Source organism: Dasypus novemcinctus, chromosome 18 (assembly GCF_030445035.2).
Source record: "Dasypus novemcinctus isolate mDasNov1 chromosome 18, mDasNov1.1.hap2, whole genome shotgun sequence".
In the NCBI taxonomy this organism is placed as follows: Eukaryota; Metazoa; Chordata; class Mammalia; order Cingulata; family Dasypodidae; genus Dasypus; species Dasypus novemcinctus.
The window spans coordinates 20,793,649-20,815,994 of record NC_080690.1 but is presented as its reverse complement, the minus strand read 5'-3'; the positions used below and the strand labels follow the sequence as shown (position 1 = coordinate 20,815,994).

At 38.9% G+C, this 22,346-nt stretch overlaps 1 protein-coding gene across 1 annotated transcript in view; it reads left to right on the top strand.

The window, feature by feature from the left end:
• Positions 1 to 22,346, top strand: part of SNTB2 (syntrophin beta 2) — a 129,561-nt gene that overhangs the window by 93,066 nt on the left and 14,149 nt on the right. The window contains exon 5 of the mRNA XM_058279792.2: positions 19,545 to 19,741. Coding sequence (XP_058135775.1) covers positions 19,545 to 19,741 — 197 coding nt within the window. The remainder of the gene's footprint in view (positions 1 to 19,544; positions 19,742 to 22,346) is intronic.

Below are 22,346 nucleotides of genomic sequence, written 5' to 3'. Positions count from 1 at the left end.
CATTCTTGGGCAGGCTGCACTTTCTTTCACACTGGGCGGCTCTCCTTAAGGGGCGCACTCCTTGCGCCTGGGGCTCCCCTACGCAGGGAACACCCCTGCATGGCAGGGCACTCCTTGCACGCATCAGTACTGCGCACGGGCCAGCTCCACACGGGTCAGGGAGGCCCGGGGTTTGAACTGCGTACCTCCCATGTGGTAGGCGGGACGCCCTATCCATTGGGCCAAGTCTGCTTCCCTCTAATGTGTTTTTGATCACATCTATTGTGTCTTTCATTCCCATGAGGTCTGTTATTTTTTCACAGATTTATTTATTTATTCCCACCCTCTTTCTGCTCACACTTGCTGTCTGCTCTCTGTGCTCGTTCAATGCATGCTCTTCTGTGTCTGCTTGTCTTCTCATCTTCTCTTTACGAGGCACCAGGAACTGATCCTGGGACCTTCCAGTGTAGGAGAGAGGCACTCAATCACTTCAGCCACCTCAGGTCCCTGGTTTGCTGTGTCTCTCATTGTCTTTTCCTCTGTGTCTCTTTTTTGTTGTATCAGCTTGCTATGCGGGCCAGCTGTTCATGCAGGCCAGCTCGCCTTCACCAGGAGGCCCTGGGAACCAAACCCAGGACAACCCCCTCATCTGGTAAATGGGAGCCTGATCACTTGAGCCACATTTGCTTCCCAAGCTCTCTTATTTTTCTCTTCAGGATTTTAAATTCTTCTTTGTGCTTGCCTAGTGTCTTCTTGATGTTCTTTATCTCTTTAGCCATACTGTCCTTCAACTCATTGATTTGATTTAGGAAATTGGTATGAACCTTGTTGATTAGTTATCTGAAATCTTATGTCTCATCTGGGTTTTCAATATACTCCTTTGCTTGAGCCATTTCTTCTATTTTCATAGTATGGCTTATAATTTTTTGCTGGTGTCTAGGCATCTGTTTATGATGGTGAGTTTTCTCTGATGCGCAATTTCATTCTCTTGCATAGGGGTTTAGAAGCTGTGTGTTACTGCTGTTCTTTGGTTCTTGGTTCACCCTGTTCTAGGTCTTTAGGATTGTCCCTGTTAATTGCTCAGTTCCAGGCCATCAACCCAGTAATGGGCTGCAGACTTGCTTTCATGGGCCTTGGGGAAGGAAGCTGTAAATGCTGAAAAAAGCCTGTCTTACTTATTTGCTTTTAAGTTCCTCACATGCACTTACTTCCTGCTCTTCAGCAGTCCTCTCTGTTCAAACCCCGGTATGGTTTTACTGCAACACCTACCGCATCAATTTTACAGAGGATCCTGTCTCTATTCAGAGTCTCACAAATCAAACTTTCTTAGAGGCTATTCTCCAACCTTTGTTGGCAGCCCCCTCCCTTTTTCTAGGTAGGAAATAATTCCTTTCCTCTTTGTGTCCTTAGCAACCAGGCCTGGTCAGTAGAGCAGGTGATTGAGAGTGTTGTACCTCTTTAGTGCCATGCTGTCTTCCAGGGCAAAGACTTGGACTCACCTGGCCTGAAAGGCTCGTAGGATACAGCAGTCCAATTTTTTGGCCAAAAGCTGAATCATCTACATCCCTCTCTCTCCCATTTCCTGGAGAGGTGGATCCCTGTGGTCCCCTGTGTTTGTAGCCACTGGCCAGAGGCCAGAGAATTAAAAATGTCTGGGTGAGGAAGGTTGCCAGTGGCTGCAGCTGCAGTTTCTACTCATGGTCTTTCCATCAATATTTTTTTCCTGTTCTCCTCTCTCTTCTGGCTGTTGTTCACCCTTCCCCTGGTGTCCTAAACCCTAGAACAATTTTTTCCAGGCTGTTTTTGCCTTTCCTCTAGCTATTTTTCTGGGAGAGAAGAGAGTTCCATGTCTTTCTAATCTGCCATCTTCCTGGAAGTCTCCCACCAATGTACTTTTGTGCTGCACATGAAAATGGGGTAGTTAATGTATATACAATCAGGGTAGTATTAATTTTCAGCCAAGGAGAAAATATAGAAGCTTGTCAAAGCAATATTTAAGTGTAAAACTATAAAACTCTTAAACTATAGGAAGGGCGGATGTTGCTCAAGCAGTTGAGCACCAGCCTCCCACATGGGAGGTCCCAGGTTCAGTTTCCAGTGCCTCCCAAAGAAAAAACAAACAGACAATGAGCAGACAAGAAACAAAAAACAGTGAGCAAACAGATGAGGACACCATCCTGGGGTGGGGGTGGGGGGACCAAAAAGAAACTATAGGAATAAATCTTGGTAAGCCTGGGTTACATAAAGCATTCTTTGATATGACACCAAAAACACAAGCAAGAAGAGAGAAAAATAAATAGGGTTTTGTCAAAATTTAAAATTTTGTGCTTCAAAGGACATCATCAATAAAGTAAAAAGACAAATCACAGAATGGGAGAAAATATTTGCAAATCATGTGATAAGGGGCATATATATATAGAATATATGAAGAACTCTTACAAGTCAATAATAAAAACATAAATGACCCAATTAAAAATAGGCAATTATTAAGGGGCAAAGGGTAGAAATAACACAAATGTCCATCACTTAAAAGTGGCTAATCAAAATGTGATATATCCTTACAATGGAACTTTATCAGCCATAGAAAGGAATGAGGTACCAATACATGCTGTAACATGCACAGTGAGAGAATTCAGTCACCAAAGGCCACAAATTATATGATTCCATTCATATGAAACATCCAGAACAGGTTAACCTATAAAGATAGAAAGTAGATTAGTGGTTGCTTAGGACTGGGAATAAGGAAAGGTGAGGTTAGAGGAATAGTAGGGCCATAACTAAAGGGTATGAGGTTTCTTCTTGAGATGATGAAAATATTCTAAAATTGACTGTGATGATAGTTGCTCCACTCTGTAAACATACTAAAAACTATTGAATTCTATACTTCAATGGGATGAATTATATGGTGTGTAAATCTCATTAAAGCTTTATAATAAAAACAAAATCCAACAAGATTTAATAGAAGAGGCTAAGACTGATAATAAACTGAGTTTGAATCTCTATTCTTATAGCAAATAATTGGGAATATGTTACTAAACCTTTCAATGCCACAGGTTTTTAGTATTAAATGAAGTAATACTTAGAAAATACCTAGAACAGTGCCTCATATATTGTAAATATTCAATTGGATGTTAGTTGCTTTAATTATAATTATTGTTAAGTGAAAACCATGCCAAGGAATTCTATTAAAAATTATATAATAGCTGTTTTCACTTGGCCTTTGTTAAAAGAGGAAATAAGTCCACCTGGTAGTTTTTATAAGTAGTGAAAGTCCCGTATTAAATGTGAGGAATTCAAATGTATTATTTGAATCAACCTAGGCATGCAAATTAGTTAAATGGGTAGTGCCTGTAACTCACTGAGTATTTTGACTCTTAAATTTAATTAACGTAATAGCACCATTCTTGACTCCTTGTTCTAGAAATGCTGGTGGATAAGGAGCAAAGGTGATAGGCAGGTGAGGGAGTTAGTCCTACCATGGGATTTTTTAGCCAGGTGGAACTGTTTAAGTCACTGTTTGCTAGAATGAAGGGGGCTTAGTCATCCTCTGCAAGCCAGATGGAGGAAAGTGTGGCCACTGAGACACCAGAGGAACCAGTAGGTATCCCACAGAGGAAGGCAAGGCTGGAGAGGGGTATGTTTGTATCATTTTAATGTGGAAAGAGAAGCTTCCCATATGTGTGTATATGTATATATATGATATATGTATATATGCAATAAGAAAGGACTGAACATTCAATTTCAATAAGAGAGTACCTGATGAATTGAGAATTAATTGTAGGACACAATCTGAGATCATTCTTAGCATGATATAAATTCACATTGTTACCATTTATATTGGATTGTCTATTTATAGACTCTTGGAAACCAAAGCTGTGTGTGTATATGTGTGTTTTCCTATTAGCTATATCATGCTAGTGAAGAATTAAGTAAAACATGAAAGTGATTAATGAAGAGGATTTTTATTTTATACCTTTCTTGAGATTAAAGCTATATATATGACATGGGCAGAAAGACAGACTTGTGGATTTTGTAGGATGTTGATTTTGTAGCCTTTTCTTATGAGCTTTCTTTGGGGGAGAAAAAATTTTCAAATAAAATGGGGGTATTTTACAATGTGGAAAGTTGAATGGTAGGGTGCTTATGGGACTTAAGAGGCAAATGCTGCTAAAAAGCTTTCCATGAACTCATCTGGCTTCCCCACTAAAGGCGGGACTTTTGGCAGTATGTCCTAGCCATTTGCTGCTCAGCAAGAGTCTGGCAGCTGGTTTGAATTAAATTCTCTCTCCCAAATATTTCATAATCAAATCTGTAGGAAAATTTTTTTCTGGACTTTACATTTTTCATGTTTGATTTGGGATTAACAAACCAAATATGGTAGAATACACCCCATCACTTTTCCCAGCAGTATGTCTTACCTGGATCATATACGGAGTAATTTTGAAACTTACTTCTTACTGAGATAGCTAACGTTTAATTGGCATGTTGGCTTTATGGGAATCATCTCGGTACAGTGATTCTCAAAGTATACTTCATGGTCCTCTGGTGATCCCCTTTTCAGATTGTCTGTGAGTCCAGACTATTTTCGTAGTGATACTAACATGTTCTTTGCCTTTTCACTATTTTGACATTTGCATTGAGGGTGCAAAGCAATGTGGGTATAATTGCTGGCATCTTAGCATAAAACAGGACTGATACCAAACTGTCCTATCCATTGTATTCTTCACTGCCATATACTTGCAATAGGACTTCAAATGTCTTTGTTGAAGCAGTAAAAATTATTAGTTTTTATTTACTCTCAACCCTTGAATATACATACATCGCTTTAATATATTTTGCGATGGAATGGGAAGTACTCATCAAGCACTTCTGCTCATACCAAAGTCAAGGAAAAGCACATGTGCGATTTTGCAGCAGCTGAACTAGCTGCTTCTTTCATGGAACACCATTTTTTTGTTCCAAAGAATGACTTAATGACAAAAACTATGGTTAGTCAGACTTGGGTATTTGTCAGACATTTTCTCTAAAATGAACGAAATGAGTCCGTTCAAGGAAAACACTGGCAGTGTTTGTTGCCAAAGATAAAATTCTAGCTTTCAAGCAAAAATTAGAATTTTGGAAAACTTGTATCTGCCACCATATTCTTGACAACTTCCCAATACTTAGACTTTTCTGATGAAATCAGTAGAATATTAACAAATGGGATTTTTTGATATTGTATAATGAAATGTTTTTAATATTTGGAAAATCTGCATAACTCAATGAACAAATATTTTCCAAATGACCAATATGTGATGTTATAAAATCATGAGTAGGATAAAAAAAAATTCCATTCAAAATGCAAGCGAGACAAATGAATTTTTAATGAAAAAGGACATGAAAACTTTGTATGTTGCAGATAACTAACCTTTAAGAAACCATCAGTTGCTGGTTTTTGGTTCAGTATCAAAGGATAGCCACAATTAACTGAAAAAGCTATAAAATATTCCTTCCTTCTCCAAGTACCTACCTGGTTGAGGCCAGGTTTTTGTTATATACTTCATCTACATACCAGAACAAACACAGAAGCAGATGTGAGAATCCAAATTAATTCTCTTTAATTAAGCTAGACATAAAAGAGACTTGCAAAAAATGTAAAGCAATGCCTCTCATTATTTTTTTTGTTTTGGAAAATATGATTATGTTAATAAAAATAAATTATATAGGTTAACCTGTATGAATTTATTATTTTTAATTTAAAATGAATTAATAAATACTTAAATATTTTTCCATTTTAATTTCTAATATAGTAAATATTAATAAACATAAGCCATATAAACAAAAGCTTTATGTCGTCTTCAATAATTTTAAGAGTATAAAAGGGTTCTGATACCAAAAATTGAATAACTACTCATGCAATTGTTCTCAATTCTGGCTACATACTTGAATCATCTGGAGAGCTTTTAGTAAAACAAAGATGCCTAGGCCCCACCCTAGACCATTTAAATCTGAACTTATGAGGGTATGAACCAGACAGACATCAATAGGTACCAGACTAAGCTATGAACCAGTATAGAGCCAGCATTTAGAATGACAGTACTTAATGTGGCTGAATCAGTTGACAGATTAGGGGGGGAAAGTGGCTTTTTCTTTGAAGGATACACACTCCTCCCCCCCCACCCCTATGGCTCCCTCATCTGTCTGCTTGTTGTGTCTGCTCATTGTGTCTGCTTGTCTTCTTTAGGAGGCACCAGGAACCAAAACCCTTGTGGGAGGTGTGTGCCCAGTTCCTTGAACCACATCTGCTCCCCTGAGAGAGACACATGTTAATGTCTGAACCAATGGTGACTCCCTGGCAGCTAAAGGAATTGTGCTGTGAAAAAACATACCATTGTTCTTAGACATCTTCTTATTCAGGTTACAATTAGGAAAGAACCATCAAATTTGTAGAAAAAATAGTATATGCATAAAGCCTTTAATGAAGCTAAGAACCAGCCATTTTCTTTATTTCATTTTTGGTGTATATTGCTCACTATGTTATAAAATATCCTGTGTGAAAAACATTGCTGAGCAATTTTTCTTATAGATCACATTTATTATAAATGCTCTGTGTTACCTAGAACTTAATAAAAATAAATAAAATATTTTTGGAAGAAGGGAAAATATTTAACTATATATTAATGGTTGCTATGAAATAAAATGTTGAGTAGTTTCCATAAGAAAAATTACTTTTCTTTTTGTGTATTTTTTAAAAACCTTTATTGAGATATTCATCTACTTTACAATTCACCCATTTAAAGTGTAAAATTCTATATTTTATAATACAGAGTTTTCCACTAGTCAATTTTAGGACACTTTCATACCCCCAAAAGAAACCCTGTACCCATTAGTAATAACTCACCATTCCATTCCTTCCCCAGCACTAAGCAACCACTAATCTATTTTCTATCTCTATGGATTTGCCTACTTTGAACATTTAATGTAAATGGAATTATATATATTACCTTTTGTGCCTGGCTTCTTGCACTTAACATAATTTTTTCAAGGTTCATCCATATTGTAACGATGTATCAGTAAGGATTTCCTCCTCTTCTATATTTTGAAGACTTTGTGAAGAATTGGAATGAATTCTTTTTTTTTTTTTTAATTTATTTATTTAATTCCCCTCCCTCCCCTGGTTGTCTGTTCTCTGTGTCTATTTGCTGCGTCTTGTGTCTTTGTCCGCTTCTGTTGTCGTCAGCAGCACGGGAAGTGTGGGCGGCGCCATTCCTGGGCAGGCTGCACTTTCTTTCGCGCTGGGCGGCTCTCCTTACGGGGCGCGTGGGGCTCCCCTACACGGGGGACTCCCCTGCGTGGCAGGGCACTCCTTGCGCGCATCAGCCTGCGCATGGGCCAGCTCCACACGGGTCAAGGAGGCCAAGGGTTTGAACCACGGACCTCCCATGTGGTAGACGGATGCCCTAACCACTGGGCCAAGTCTGTTTCCCGAATTCTTCTTTAAATATTTGGTACATTTCACCAGTGAAACCTTCTGGATCTAGGATTTTCTCTGTGGGAAGTTTTTCATTGTTACTTATTGAAGAGATTTAGAAAAGAACATTTACCACTTTCTTAGTACTCTGCTGTCTTTCGCTTTGTCTAAAAATAGTTTTTAGTTCATAAAGTTTACATTTCTTATCTTTGTCCTTGAAATTCTGTTATTGTAAATATCTCATGGGGCAGAATATGTAATGAGTATGAGAGAAAATCTAAGATTCTTTCTTCCTTATGTTTTTTCAATGTTTTTTCTCTTCTATACTTCGTTTCATTGTTATCCCACATTTTGATTTGAGTCTTCTCCCTAAAATGATTAGTTCAAGCTCTGGTTTTGTTACATCTAAAAATATTTCAAGGGACATCACTACCTACCCCTCAAACGAATGAATTGGGGCTTACTTTATATATATATATATATATAAAGTATATATATATATATATATATATTTTTTTTTTTTTAGGAGGTACTGGGGATTGAACCCAGGACCTCATTCATGTGAAGCAGACACTCAACCACTGAGCTACACCCACTCTGTCAGACTTACTTTTTTTAAAGTAAAGATAACTTCATATTTTTAGAAAGTACTAGAATTTGCAACTGATTGGACATCAAGAATGGGAGCAGAGGTGGGAAGATGGTAGAGTAGGAAGACAAAGGAATCAGTCCCTCCACCAGAACAACTATTAAACAGGCAGGATATGAACAGTCTGAATGAATTATTTTGAAACTCTGAAATCTAATAAAATACTGTGCAGCATTCAGGGAAGAATAAACTGGTAAATTGTGGTAAATACTTGTGAATCAGGAAGCAGATTTGCCTCTACAAATAGAGTGAAGTCCTACCACATGGGAGGTCCAGGGTTCAAACCCATGCACAGAGCTGGCCCATGCACAGTGCTGATGTGCACAAGGAGTGCCGAGCCACTCAGGGGTGTCCCCCATGTAGGGGAGCCCCACGTGCAAGGAGTGCACCTCCTAATAAGAGCTGTCCAGTGCAAAAGAAAGTGCAGCCTGCCCAGGAGTGGTGCCACACACATGGAGAGCTGACGCAGCAAGATGACACATCAAAAAAAGATACAAATTCCCGGTGCCACTGACAAGAATAAAAGCGGACACAGAAAAACACACAGCGAATGGACACAGAGAACAGACACCCGGGGGGGCGGGGGGGCGGGAAGGGGAAAGAAATAAATAAAAAATAAATCTTAAAAAAAAAAAAATTGTGTATCTCACTCTTCCTGCCATGGCTACCATTACTCATTCCCCAGCCCTGAGGCAGGCAACAGTAAGATACTCAACCCCATTCCCTGGTGCAGCTTGCTGGTACCAGGGTGGGATATAAAGACCTAGTTCCCCCAAATCCATGGGTATGACATCTGATTGCTGATCACTGCTTTTGATTAGCTACTTCAGATCACTGGGGTCCCAGCTTTGAGGGCAGCTGTTGTTCCAACCCACCTCAGGCAAAAGCAGCAGAAGAGACTTAAAAACAGTACCTTTCCTCAAAACTATGGTAAACAGTTAAAGGGCTGTATTTACTGGGTATCCTGTTTGAGTCTTTTGTTGACCCCGGAAAATTATGATCTTTTTTTTTTTTTAAGATTTATTTTATTTCTCTTCCCCTCCCCCTCTCCACTGTCTGCTCTCTTGTGTCCATTCGCTGTTTTCTTCTGTGTCCACTTGCATTCTCGGCAGCACCAGGAATCTGTGTCTCTTTTTGTTGCGTCATCTTGCTGTGCCAGTGCTTTTTTCGCATGGGGTGGCTCTCCTTGTAGGGCACGCTCCGTGCACATGGAGCTCCCCTAAGCAGAGGACACCCCTGTGTGGCATGGCACTCCTTGCGCACAGTAGCACTGCGTGTGGGACAGCTCACCACATGGGCCAGGAGGCCCTAGGTTTCTCTATCAGTTGAGCCACATCCACTTCCCCAGAAAATTATGTTCTTAAGCTAACCTATTCCTATGCATGTAAGCCTATTTTATGTGGGACTTTTTAGTTAGATTGAGTTAAGGAATCTTTTCATTAGATCCCCTTTGATTAGATCACTTTGGAGCCTCTGATGGATTACATCAGTGAGGCATGACCCAGGTTGGATTTCAGCCCTCTGGTTAGTCTTATATAAACTGGAGAAACATACAGAGACACAGAGAAAGAAAGCTGCTGTCATTTTAACCCGGCCATGTATGAAAGGACTCTAGGGTTGCCTACAACTGGAGAAAGAAAAAGAAACCCCAAGAGGCTGAGAGAAAGGTCGGAGGCTGGAATCAGCATAGTAGCTTGAAGTAAGGAGAAGGGAGAGACAAACCATGTGCCTGACTGCCCACATCTTAACTCAGGGAGAAAATAAGCCTGGAAAGGAAGGCAGGGACCTTGGCAAAGAACAGTCTCCCTTTTGCCTTGCCATGTGGCAGGACCCCAAGATTGCTAGCAGCCAGCTTTGGTGAGAAAGCTTCTTTGCTGATGCCTTGATTTGAACATTTTCACAGCCTTAGAATTGTAAGTTTTTACTCTAATGTATCCCTGTTGTATAAGCCAACACATTTCTGGTATTTTGCTCCTAGCAGCTTTAGCAAACTAAAACACTGAGGAAGTACTGATAATCAAAAAAATGCAGCTTCAAGGAGCCATAGGAGAAGCTCTCTACCCTTGCTGGCTCCTTTCTCACCCCTTCCCCAGGGCAGTGGGGAGCTAGCCTATCTCCTGTTGTGGCTCCTTGGCCCTGTTCTGGCTGGGAAAGACTGACCTGGGAAACTCCTCTCTGGCTCAGCCACCCTCCCAGAATTTTGCCATCCAGGCAAAAAGCAGTTTGAGAGAGGAAAAGCAGTATAAGAATTGACTTGGGATACCTGGGGCAAAGACTTACCTGCTTTAAGTCCTGGTGTGGAGCACCCTGGAGAGGGAGTGGGTCTGTTTCCTAGGGAGTGAAGGGAACATTCAAATTCCTATAACAGGGAGTGGACGTGGCTCAGATGTGACTTAAGAGGTTGAGCACACAGCTCCCAAATGGGAGGTCTGGGTCTGGTTCCTGGTGCCTCCTGAAAAACAAACAACAAGCAAAAAAACAAAAAAAAACTAACTCAGAGAAACTGATATGGTGCTGGCTTCCTACGTTTGAGGTTCCGGGTTCAGTCCCTGGCCCCTGATACCTAAAAAAAAAAAATCCTATAAATCCTATAAACAGGGAAACTCCTAGGCCACTAGCAAGTGCAAGCCCAGGAAATGACATAGACCAAGAAAAGTCAGGAAGGACCCTGTACTTTGTAATCTCCTTGGGTGAACTTCTTAATAGGACTGAATTCTGAAGGAGAGCACTAACCAAGGCAAAGCCAATTTACAAAGACTATGAGAGGTGTTTTTTGCATTGGTTTGTTTGGTTTTGTTAGCTCTTGGCACTCAAGAAAATCTCTGTTATATCACTAGTTGGATGCAAACTCAAGAAATAAACTGCTCAGGGACTAAATCCCAGAGATAACATTTCAAAATATTAAAATGTACTATGTGCAACAAAAGATTGCAAGATAAACAAAGAAACAGGAAATGATGGCCCATCCAAAGGAAATGGATAAAAATCCAAAAAATATCAACAAAGAAGAAAAGAACACTAGACCGTGGACACAACAATATTTAATAAAAAACAAAACAAAGCTTCAGTATGCTCAAGAAGATGAAGAAAAATAAAAGAAGGAACTAAAGTATATCAGGAAAACAGTGAACGATATGAGACTCTCAATAATGAGATAGGAATTTTAGAAAGGAACCAAACAGAACTGGAGTTCAAGACCACAATAACTGAAATGAAAAATTCCGTGAGGATTTCAACAGCCAATTGGAGCTGGCAGAAGAATCAGTAACTAAAGACAAGAGAATTGAAATGAGTTAGGCTGAAGACCAGAAAGAAAAAAGAATTAGATAAAGTGAAAAGAGACCCTGGAACACTGTCAGGAGTACCAATAAAGAAATAGAGAATAAAAAATCAATAAAGAGAATCAACCAAATCAATTTTTTTTTTTAGTTTTTTTGAGGGTCAATAAAATTGACAAACCTTTTGTTAGACTGACAAAGTAAAAAAGAGAAAGGACATAAATAAAGGAGAAATGAAATGGAGTATATTACTACTGACCCCAGAGAAATAAAAAGGACATTAAGAGGATACTGTGGGAAACAGATGTGGCTCAAGCAATTGGGCTCCCTTCTACCACATGGGAGGTCTGGGGTTCAATTCCCGGGGCCTCCTGGTGAAGGCAAGCTGGCCTGCTCAGCGAGCTGGCCCACATGGAATGCTGGTCCACATGGAGAGCTGGTGCAGCAAGATGATGCAACAAAAAGAGACACAGAGGAGAGACAATAACAGATGCAGCAAACCAGGAAGCTGAGGCGGCACAAGAGATTGAGTGCCTCTCTCCCACTCTGCAAGATCCCAGGATCGGCTCCCAGTGCTGCCTAAAATGAAGACAAGCAGACACAGAAGAACACACAGCAAATGAACACAGACAGCAGACAGTGAGCCCAAAAACAATGGGGGGGAGGGGAGAAATAAATAAAAATCTTAAAAAAAAAAAAAAGGATACTGCGAATAACTGTACACCAACAAATTCAAGAGCCTAGATGAAACAACCTTCTAGAAATACACAAACTACCTACACTGACTCAAGGAGAAATAAAATAGAAGATCTCAAGAAACCAATAACTTATAAAGGAGTGACTCAGTCATCAAATAACTCCCAAGAGAGTGATCATATTCATAATACTTAAAGGTTTATATGTGTGTATGTGTGTAAATGAATATAGTGCATACTTAAAGTAGAATAGTCAGGTGGAGTTATTTTGGGAAGAGCTCCTCTAGGTCAGGGGTCTGCAAACTATGGTTTGCAGGCCAAATCCCATCTGCTGACTAATTTTGTAAATGAAGTTTCATTGGAATACAGCCAGAAAAAAAATAGGTGGATATGTTTATGATCTTGGAATAAGGATGATCCCCTTAAACAAAATATAAGATATAGGAGATTATAAAGGGGTAGAACTTTTTGGTTTGTTTATTGTTTACTATTATTATTGGAATAATAAATTGCTCTAATAATGATTCAAGCGATGAATTCACAACTATGTGATTACCAGATACTATTGATTTTACACTTTGGGTAGATTGTATATGGATGGTGTGCTTTATTAATGCATAGCAATAAAATTGCTTTTTAAAAAGAAGAAGGAAAACAAACCTCCAACCAAGGAAAGCCCAGAACCAAATGGCCTCAAAGGAAATTTTTTTTTTAATTCCAAGAAGAATTACTTCTTCCACAAAATTGAAGAGGAGGGAACACTCCCTAATTCATTCTTTGAGGCCAACATCACCCTCATACCAAAGCCAGACAAAGATAGCACAAGAAAACAACATTACCAACCAATATCTTTTATGAACAAAGATGCTGAAAGCCTCAACAAAATACTAGCAAACCAAATTCAACAGCACGTTGATAGAATTATACACCACGATCAAGTAGGATTTATCCCAGAAATGCAAGAGTGGTTCGGCATTAAAAAATCAATTATTGTAATACATCACATTAATAGAACAAAAGATAAAAAAAGACGTGATCATCTCAATTGATGCAGAAAAGGCATGTGATAACATCCCTCACCCCTTCTTAATAAAAGCACTCAGAAAACTAGGAATAAAAGGAAACTTCCTCAATATAATAAAAGGCATATATTAAATAGCCACAGCTAATATCATACTTAATGGTAAAAGACTAAAAGCTTTCCCTCTAAGATCTGCAACATCTTAGATGCCAACTATCACTGCGTCATTCAACATTGTACTGAAACTTCTAGCCTGAGCAATTAGGGAGGAAAAAGAAATAAAAGTCACCCAAATTGGAAAGGAAAACTTTCTATTTGCAGACAGCATGGCCATATTTACAAAAAAGTCTGAAAAATCCACAACCACGCTACTAGAGCTAATAAACATGAAATGTCCTTCCATTAATTTAGGTTTTCTTTGATCTCTTTTAGCAATGTTTCATAGTTTTCTGTATACAAGTCCTTTACTTCTTGGCTAGATATATTCCTAGATACTTCATTCTTTTGGTTGCTATTATAAATGGAATATTTTCCTTGGTTTCTTCTTTAGATTATTCATTAGTAGTGTATAGAATCACCACTGATCAAAGACCTCACTAAAAGAACCAGAACTATAAAACTCCTAGAAGAAAACACAGGGAAGCATTTTCAGGACTTTGTTAGGTCATGCTTTCTTAGACTTTACAGCCCAAGCATAAGCTTAATCAAAGAAAAAATAAGATAAGTGGGACTTCATCATGAAAGTTAAAAGATAGCCTATACAATGGGAGAAAATATTTGGAACCACATATCTGATAAGTATATAATAACTATAATTTACATTTTTAAAAAATCATTCAACTCACTAACAAAAAGACAACCCAATTTAAAAATGGGTAAAAAACAGGAAATGATGGCCAAAGAAGATATATGTATTTGTCAGCCAAAGGGGGTGCTGATGCACAGTACCAGAAATCTGTTGGCTTTTATAAAGGGTATTTATTTAGGGCAAATTTTACAGTTACAAGATCCTAAAGAGTCCCAACTAAAGGTTACTTCCTTACCAAACTCTGTTGCCACATGTTGAAGCAGGATGGCAGGCAATGTCTGCGAGGGTTCAGACTTCCTCATTCCTCTAGCAAGATTTCTTACTTAAAAATATAAAAATATTTACTAACAGTCATAACATAACATATTGTTATGAGTTATTTTTTTCAAACATAGGTCCCACTCTTTAGAATTAAGGTTTTCCATGGATGAGTTGCTTGTCTCAGGAGTTGCTCAAAGTGTTTTCATGTTTCATTTTATTTTAACAGTGAATCCAGTGTGTTTCAGAGGGCAAAGTAAAAGATTTTGGAGAGTTGGGGATGTGTTTTACTTTGTCACAGGGCTGCTGATGCAAAGTACCAAAAATGGTTAGCTTTTTAAAGGGGGATTTTATTTAGGGTAAAGCACCATCAGAGATGCTTTCTCACCAAAGTTAGCTACATTTAATCATGGGTGTCCTGCCACATGGCAATCAGGTATATGGCAGGGCTTGTCTCCTCAGCCTTGAGCTGCTCCATGGGCCTAGCCTCTTGGGAGCTTCATGCTTAACCTCTGGCTGCTAGCGATCCTCAAGTCTCACATAGCAGGGTCAAAATGGCAGCCCTTTCTCTCTCTCTTTCTCCATGTGTGTGTCTGTCTGTCTGTCTCCATTTATATCAGACCCAGCAAGAGGGTGGAGACCAAGCTGACTCATGCTTTAATCAAATTATCAAAAGCAATCTTATCAAGTAATCTAATCAAAGAACCCTTAACTGAGTTTAATGTAATCAAAGGGCCCCACACCCGCAGGAACAGACTAGTTTAAGAACATAACCTTTTTCTGGAATTCACAAAATCCAAACTGTCACAGGAGGTTAAGACTGGGTCAGATAGGGGAGAGCCTATAGATTTGGCTAGTGTCATTTGCATTTAGGGAAACTATAGGAGAAAGGGACAGGAACAAAACTGATCCCTGAGCAAAGCTATAAGAAAGACTCAAAATTTTGACCTCACATCTTCTCTCTGTTGATGTCCCTTTGTTTTAGTATTCTCAAATTGTTCTTAGCAAAGTAGGAAGAGAAAACATGAAGCAGGAACATTTTTCCTTCTTAACATTTCATTTGCCCACCTATTTTGCCCTCTGAAACTCAATGTCAGTCATTAGTAGAATTTTATATATCCACCCTGTTCTCTTAAGTTTCCCTCAGTCTTCTTTCTCTTAACCTGGCGCTGTCCGTAAAGATACTGCTTCCCTTCTGACCTTTCAAGAATGGGCTGTTTTCCTTCCCATGCCCCACTTAGCACCAGGCTTAGAAGTAGGGTAGGTGTCCTTGCTCCTTGTTGCCCTTTTAGTCCATTTTCCTCCCTCCTCCCTAAAATCTCCCAGCTTCTTTGAAGTTCATACCTTCAAATTATACCACCTGAATGCTCTCTTTCTCCTTTTTGGAGCTAAAAATTTTGGCAATTGATTCGTGTTCATTCTCTTTTTGTCTGTGTCTACCTCTCTCTCTCGCTCCTCCTCCCCCCCATGCATAGTTTATGGTGATTTTCTTATCCAGGTAGATGATTCTTCTAATACCCTGCATTTTCAGTTCTTTGACCTCCTCTCTTCCAATGATATTGTCCTCCACTCTATCTCCATTGCCTACCACCATTATCATGGTAATGATATCTTGTTTCCAATAACTGAACCCCCTCCTGATACCAGTTTTGAATATTTTACATTTTTTCTCTTGTAGCCAACCAGCTTCCTTGCTCTCCTCAAAAACTCCAAAACCCACCTCTGCCTCAGTGCCTTGCACTTGGTGTCCCCTCTGCCTAGGCTATGCTTTCCCTTGTTTTCCCCAATGGCTTCTTTCCTCTCTTCCAGTTCCTTCAAATGATTTAACAAATTTTTAACCAGCCTAGAAAGTATGGTAAGAATTGTCTTAAGGAGGAAATTAAGTGACTCATAAATGTGATTATTTGACTACCAGCTCAATACTTTGCATATATCAGTATTATTAATGCCAGTACTGCAATAATAAGAAAAGTTTAAAAAGTTATTTCCTTTATATTTTTTCATTTAATCCTTACAACCTGTGAAGTAGTACATTAGTTTCATACTGATATTATAACAAATTACCACAAACTTAGTGGCTTTTAAAACAATACAAATTTATCATCTTAACAATTCTGGAGATCAGAAGTCCATAATGGGGAAGCAGACATGGCTCAACTGATGGAGCATCCATCTACCATATGGAGGGTCCAGGGTTCCATCCCCAGGGCCTCCTGACCCGTGTGGTAAGCTGGCTCACACGCAGTGCTGTGGTGCACAAGGAGTGCCGTGCCACGCAGGGGTGTCCCCATGTAGGGTTGCCCCACATACAAGGAGTACACCCCGAAGGAGAACCGCCCCACGTGAAAAAAGCAAAAAATAAACTTTAAAAAAAAAAAAGCCAAGATAGGGGGAGGGAAGAGCAGTTGAGGACCTGCTTTCTTTCCACATGAAAGTTCCCAGGTTCTGTCCCCAGTGCCTCCTAAAAAACAGAAATACTAATAAAAAGCAAACAAATGGGGAAAAAACGAAGTCCATAATGGGTCTTAGGGGCTAAAATCAAGAGTTGCATTCCTGTAGGAGGCTCTAGGGAAGAATCTCTTTCCTTGCCTTTTTCAGCTTCTAGAAGCCACCTGCATTCCTTGGCTCATGACCCATCCCTACATCTTCAAAGTGCGTTGTTCCAGCCTGTGCTTCCATCATCACATCTCTTCTCTTACTTTGACCATTTTGCTTCCCTTTAATATGGACTCTTGTGACATTGGGCCCACCCAAATAATCCAGGATAATCTTCCTGTCTCAAGATCCTTAACTTAATCACTCAAACAGTACTTGTTGCCATGAATGTAATATATTCACAGGTTTGGGGAGATTAGAGTGTCAGCATCTTTAGGGGCCATTATTCAGCCTACCCACACAAATACCTGTTATCAGAAAGTGAGACTCAGTAGGTTAGTTAACCTGTACTTGACTACCAGCTCGATATTTTGCATATATCAGTATTATTATTATTATTTAAAGATTTATTTTTTATTTCTCCCCCCCCCCCCCCGTTGTCTGCTCTCTGTGTCCACCTGCTGCACGCTCCTCTGTGACCGCTCCCATCCCTATCAGCGGCACCGGGAATCTGTGTTTCTCTTTGCTGCGTCATCTTGTTGTGTCAGCTCTCTGTGTGCGCGGCACCACTCCTGGGCAGGCTGCACTTTCTTTTGCACTGGGCGGCTTTCCTTATGGGGCACACCCCCCACGCATGGGGCTCCCAGACTCGGGGGACATCCCTGCATGGCACGGCCCTCCCTGTGCATATCAGCACCACGCATGGGCCAGCCCCACACAGGTCAAGGAGGCCCCAGGTTTGAACCACGGACCTCCCATGTGGTAGGCAGACACCCCATCCATTGGGCCAAGTCTGCCTCCCTATATCAGTATTCTTGATGCTAGTACTGTAATAATAAGGAAAGTTTAAAAAGTTATTTCCTTTTACATTTTTTCATTTAATCCTTACAACCTGTGAAGTATATTAGTTGTGGCAGATTCAGGTTTCAAGTCCAGGACTTTTGGTATTACATCCCAATCCCTTTCAGTTAAACTGGATCTAGGGAAGAACAAGGGTCCTCCCTAGGGGAATCAGGGACTACCATAGTTGAAAAGCCCTTGGAGAGCTTTTGGTTCAAGGTATGGCCCTATATTAGTCTCCGTAGGAGGCAGAATTATGAGGCTCAGTGACTAATAAATGCTGCACATTTCATCCTTTTGGAAATTTGCAGTACACATTAGCATATTTGTGCTTAAGTATTCCAATAAAGAAACTTGTGTAACTTTGCTTAACCTAGCTTTTCCAAAATTCTTTGAATGGAATCATTTTTTAAATACTAGGCTTTAATTTTTAATTTTTAGATATGTCTTTTGCAATTATTTTCTCACATTCTGTGACTTTTCTCTTCAATCTCTTAATAGTGTATTTTGCAGGGCAGAATTGTTTAATTTTAATGAAGTCCACCTTTTCAATTTTTACTTTATTGGATCATGCTTTTAGTGTTTTATGTAAAAGCTCTCATTGCCAAACCCAAGGTGACTTAGTTTTTCTCCTATATAACCAATCTTCTAAAAGGTTTATAGTTTTGTATTTTAAGTTTAGGTCTAAGATCCATTTTGAGTTGATTTTTATGAAAGGTGTAAGTTCTGTGTCTAGATTAATGTTCCTGCACATGGATATTCACTTGTTCCAGCACCATTTGTTAAAAACACTATCCTTTCTCCACTGAATTGCCTTTGCTCCTTTGTCAAAGATCATTTAACTGTATTTGTGGGCTCCCTATTCTGCTCCATTGATCAACTTGTCTATTCTTTCACCAATATCACACTGTCTTTGTTATCGGAGCTTTATAGTAAGTCTTAAAGTTGGCTAATGTCAGTTCTCCAACATTGTTCTTCTTTAGTATTGTATTGGCTATTCTAAGTCTTTTGCCTTTCCATATAAACTTTAGTATCAGTTTGTTAATATACCCAGAATATTTTGGTGGGATTTTTATTGGGTCTATGTTGAATCTATAGATCAAGGTGAGGGTGACTTGATATCTTAACAATATTGAGTTTTCCTATCCATGAACATGAGATATCTCTTCCTTTATTTAGATCAAATTTTTTTTTGTCAGAGTTTTGTTGTTTTCCTCATATAAATCCTGTAGATATATTATTAGATTTATACTTATGGGTTTCATTTTGGGATGCTAATATAAACATTATTTTGTTTTAATTTCAAATTCCAATTGCTTATTACTAGTATATAGAAAAGCAATTGACTTTTGTATATTAACCTTATATCCTGTGACCTTGCTCTAATTGCTTAGTAGTTCCAGTTTTCTGGTCACATCTTTGGAATTTTCTGTATAGACAATCATGTCATCTGTGAATGAAGCCAGTTTTGCTTCTTCCTTCCAAGTCTGTATGTGTTTCATTTCCTTTTTTCATATAACATTTCTTCCTAGGTCAAGGAATTCTAGAGTAAAATGCAAAGTCAGCATGAATTTTAAAGATAAAATCCAAGTTTGTGTTTGCTATAGATCTTTACTAGCTATAACCTTCTCTGCCCCACAGAACAGATATTCACTGATAATTTGTTTATCACTTCCTAATCAAAACTGTATCTTTTTTGCTATATACATAGCCAGGAGAACATAAAAGAACCCAAGGCAGACTGAGGTCATGGTTCATCCAGTCCAGTATTTTATCTCACTGACACCAGGGGTCAGTTTATGGGAAAACAAAATAACCTTTACTTCAAAGACTGATCTTGCTTTGAAATTGTACTTGTCCAAAAACTGTTAATGACTTTTATAATTTTCCGCTTTATAAATCAGCATAAATTCCTGACATTTTCCTTTCACAGAGCCTTAATTCCTTTTGATCTCTGCTCTGTGGTCCTAGGTTGGTTCATTCTGGTTCCGGATGTCGATCACCTTCACTTGGATCTGACCTTACGTTTGCTACCAGGACAGGCTCTCGACAGGGCATTGAGATGCATCTGTTCAGGGTGGAGACACATCGGGATCTGTCAACCTGGACCAGGATACTTGTTCAGGGTTGCCATGCTGCTGCTGAGCTGATCAAGGAAGTCTCTCTAGGTATAGAGGATGACATTTCTTTTCTCTTAGTAATTAAATGAAACTGTTATACTTTATTATAAAGTGTAACTATTACCACATTTGCCACACTTTTAAATGTGTTGAAATATGGGAGTTTAAAGTGGTGATAATAGAAAGAAAGCTGTTTCACTGTTTTCACTAGCAAAGTTTTCCTAAGCCTTTTACCTGGCTCTAAGCACATTTTTATCACCTTATGTAAAATTTGGTAACTTTACTGTTTATTATTCTTGTCCCATTTTTATTGTATAAAAACATATATATATATAAAAATAGAAAAAAATACCAAAAAATTTATATATAACATAAAATTTTAACCATTTTTAAGTGTACCATTTAGTGGCATTAACTATATTTACAACATTGTGCAACTATCTCCACCATCCATTACTAAATAACTTCCCATTCTCTCTCCCCCAAGCCCCTGGTGACTCTAATCTCCTTTCTGTCTCTATGAATTTACTTATTCTAGATATTTCATATAAGTGGAATCTTATTTTCTTTTTGGATTAATATGTTTTCAAAGTTCATTCATATTGTAGTATGTATCAGAACTTAATTCCTTTTTACCACTATAATAGTCCCTTATATGTATACACCACGTTATGTTTATCACTTTGACAAGAGCATAATTCCTTTAAAATGTGTGTATGTGGGTATTTGTGTACCTATTCACACAGAAATATATAAGCCAGAATGCTGTTCAGATGCATGTTACCACCTTTTGTTAAATTGTTGAGAGATTTAGAAAGGTTTATTTAAAACTATAGTTGTAACATGTTGTTCCATCTATTTAGATATTTGTGGCCTAAGAAAGTCAGGAAACTGATAAAAAGAAATAAATTAAGCTCTGTTTCTTGTCTCTTACATGTTTTAGTAAGTTTACCCATTTAGAAAAATTTCTGTAAAAGCCTACAAGTGTTGGGTTAGTGAATGCAATACATGATCTTCATAATGCTCATTTCGTTTTAAACCTTTATTAGGTATAGGTGTAGTAGAATTGATCACTGAGCCTTCTGATACACAAGGACTTTTCCTCCTAGCAAATATGAACTTCAAGATTAATGAGTTAGGGCAGCGGAGTTGGCCCAGTGGTTAGGGCGTCCGTCTACCACATGGGAGGTCTGCAGTTCAAACCCCGGGCCTCTTTGACCCGTGTGGCGCTGGCCCATGCGCAGTGCTGATGCGCGCAAGGAGTGCCCTGCCACGCAGGGGTGTCCCCCGCATAGAGGAGCCCCACGCACAAGGAGTGCACCCCATAAGGAGAGCAGCCCAGCGCGAAAGAAAGTTTAGCCTGCCCAGGAATGGTGCCGCACACACACACAACTGACACAACAAGATGACGCAACAAAAAGAAACACAGATTCCCGTGCTTCTGACAACAATAAAAGCGGACAAAGAAGATGCAGCAAATAGACACGGAGAACAGACAGCCGGGGTGGGGGGGGAGGGGAGAGAAATAAATAAATAAATCTTTAAAAAAAAAAAAGATTAATGAGTTAGAAAATGCATTTAACTTCCTCAGGCACATAAGCCTTTTTCCAGTTGTCATAGGATTTGAAAATATGAAAGTATGTATATGTGTGTAGTTGCTTCAGCTTTAATAAGTATCCTTTTAAAAGCTTGTTTTTATCATTCCAGTAACCTAAGCTCTTAAAATTTTAAAACCATACAAGTACTTTATGAAGATACTTTACTTTCTTTAGCTTTGGTGATGTGAAGACTAAGAATTAGTAGATATAAATAATAAATACATTGAAAATCTGGGAACAGAAAAGATAAATGGACATTTTGAAATACTTATATTGTTAGCATATATGAGGAAAGAGTTTGCTCTGGCTGTGCTGTTCTTAGAAATTCTTTTGCATCCCTCTCATTTCCTTGGCAAATATTTATTGAATGTACACTCTGTGCTTTTACTGGTAATACTAAAATAAGGTAGGCATTGCATCTACTTTTGAGACAGGAAGGACAAAAACAAAGAATAATAGGTATATATATATCAAAAGGCATGAATGGCATACATATATCATCCAACTCTCACAAACAATCCTCTAGGAAAGGTGTTATCACCTCCATTTTCAAGAAGAGGGAACTGAGTGAGTGTGACTTTCTGACTCCAAAACCCAGCACCTTAAGCCCGTTGTTCCCTCTCTAGATGACGCATTCTTATAGCCATAGTACACTCCGAAGAACATAAAAGAGCATGCATCGGTCTCTCTTACCTCATTAAATCAACAGATATTTGCTTTTATTTACCAAACACGTGCTTTGTAATGGGAAAAATAAAAATTAACAAGACCTACTTCCTACTTTAACCAAGTAGCTATAAGAGAGGAACCCAGTATAAATGTTCTTCTCTGTAACCCCAGGCATGCTTAGCTGGCTTGTCCTATGTGAGTTACTGGGAATATTGCTCCAGCCTTTCTCTAGAACAGTTCTGGGCCATTGAACCTGCGAGGCCTATTCCCTTCTTGGTTGTTCTGAAAGCCTGTGACCTGTAGGAGCCCCGGATGATACACACCATGCTGTGGCTGCTGGAGGGATGTGCCAAGGGTCTTGCTATAAACAGTGAAGCTCCCCAGAG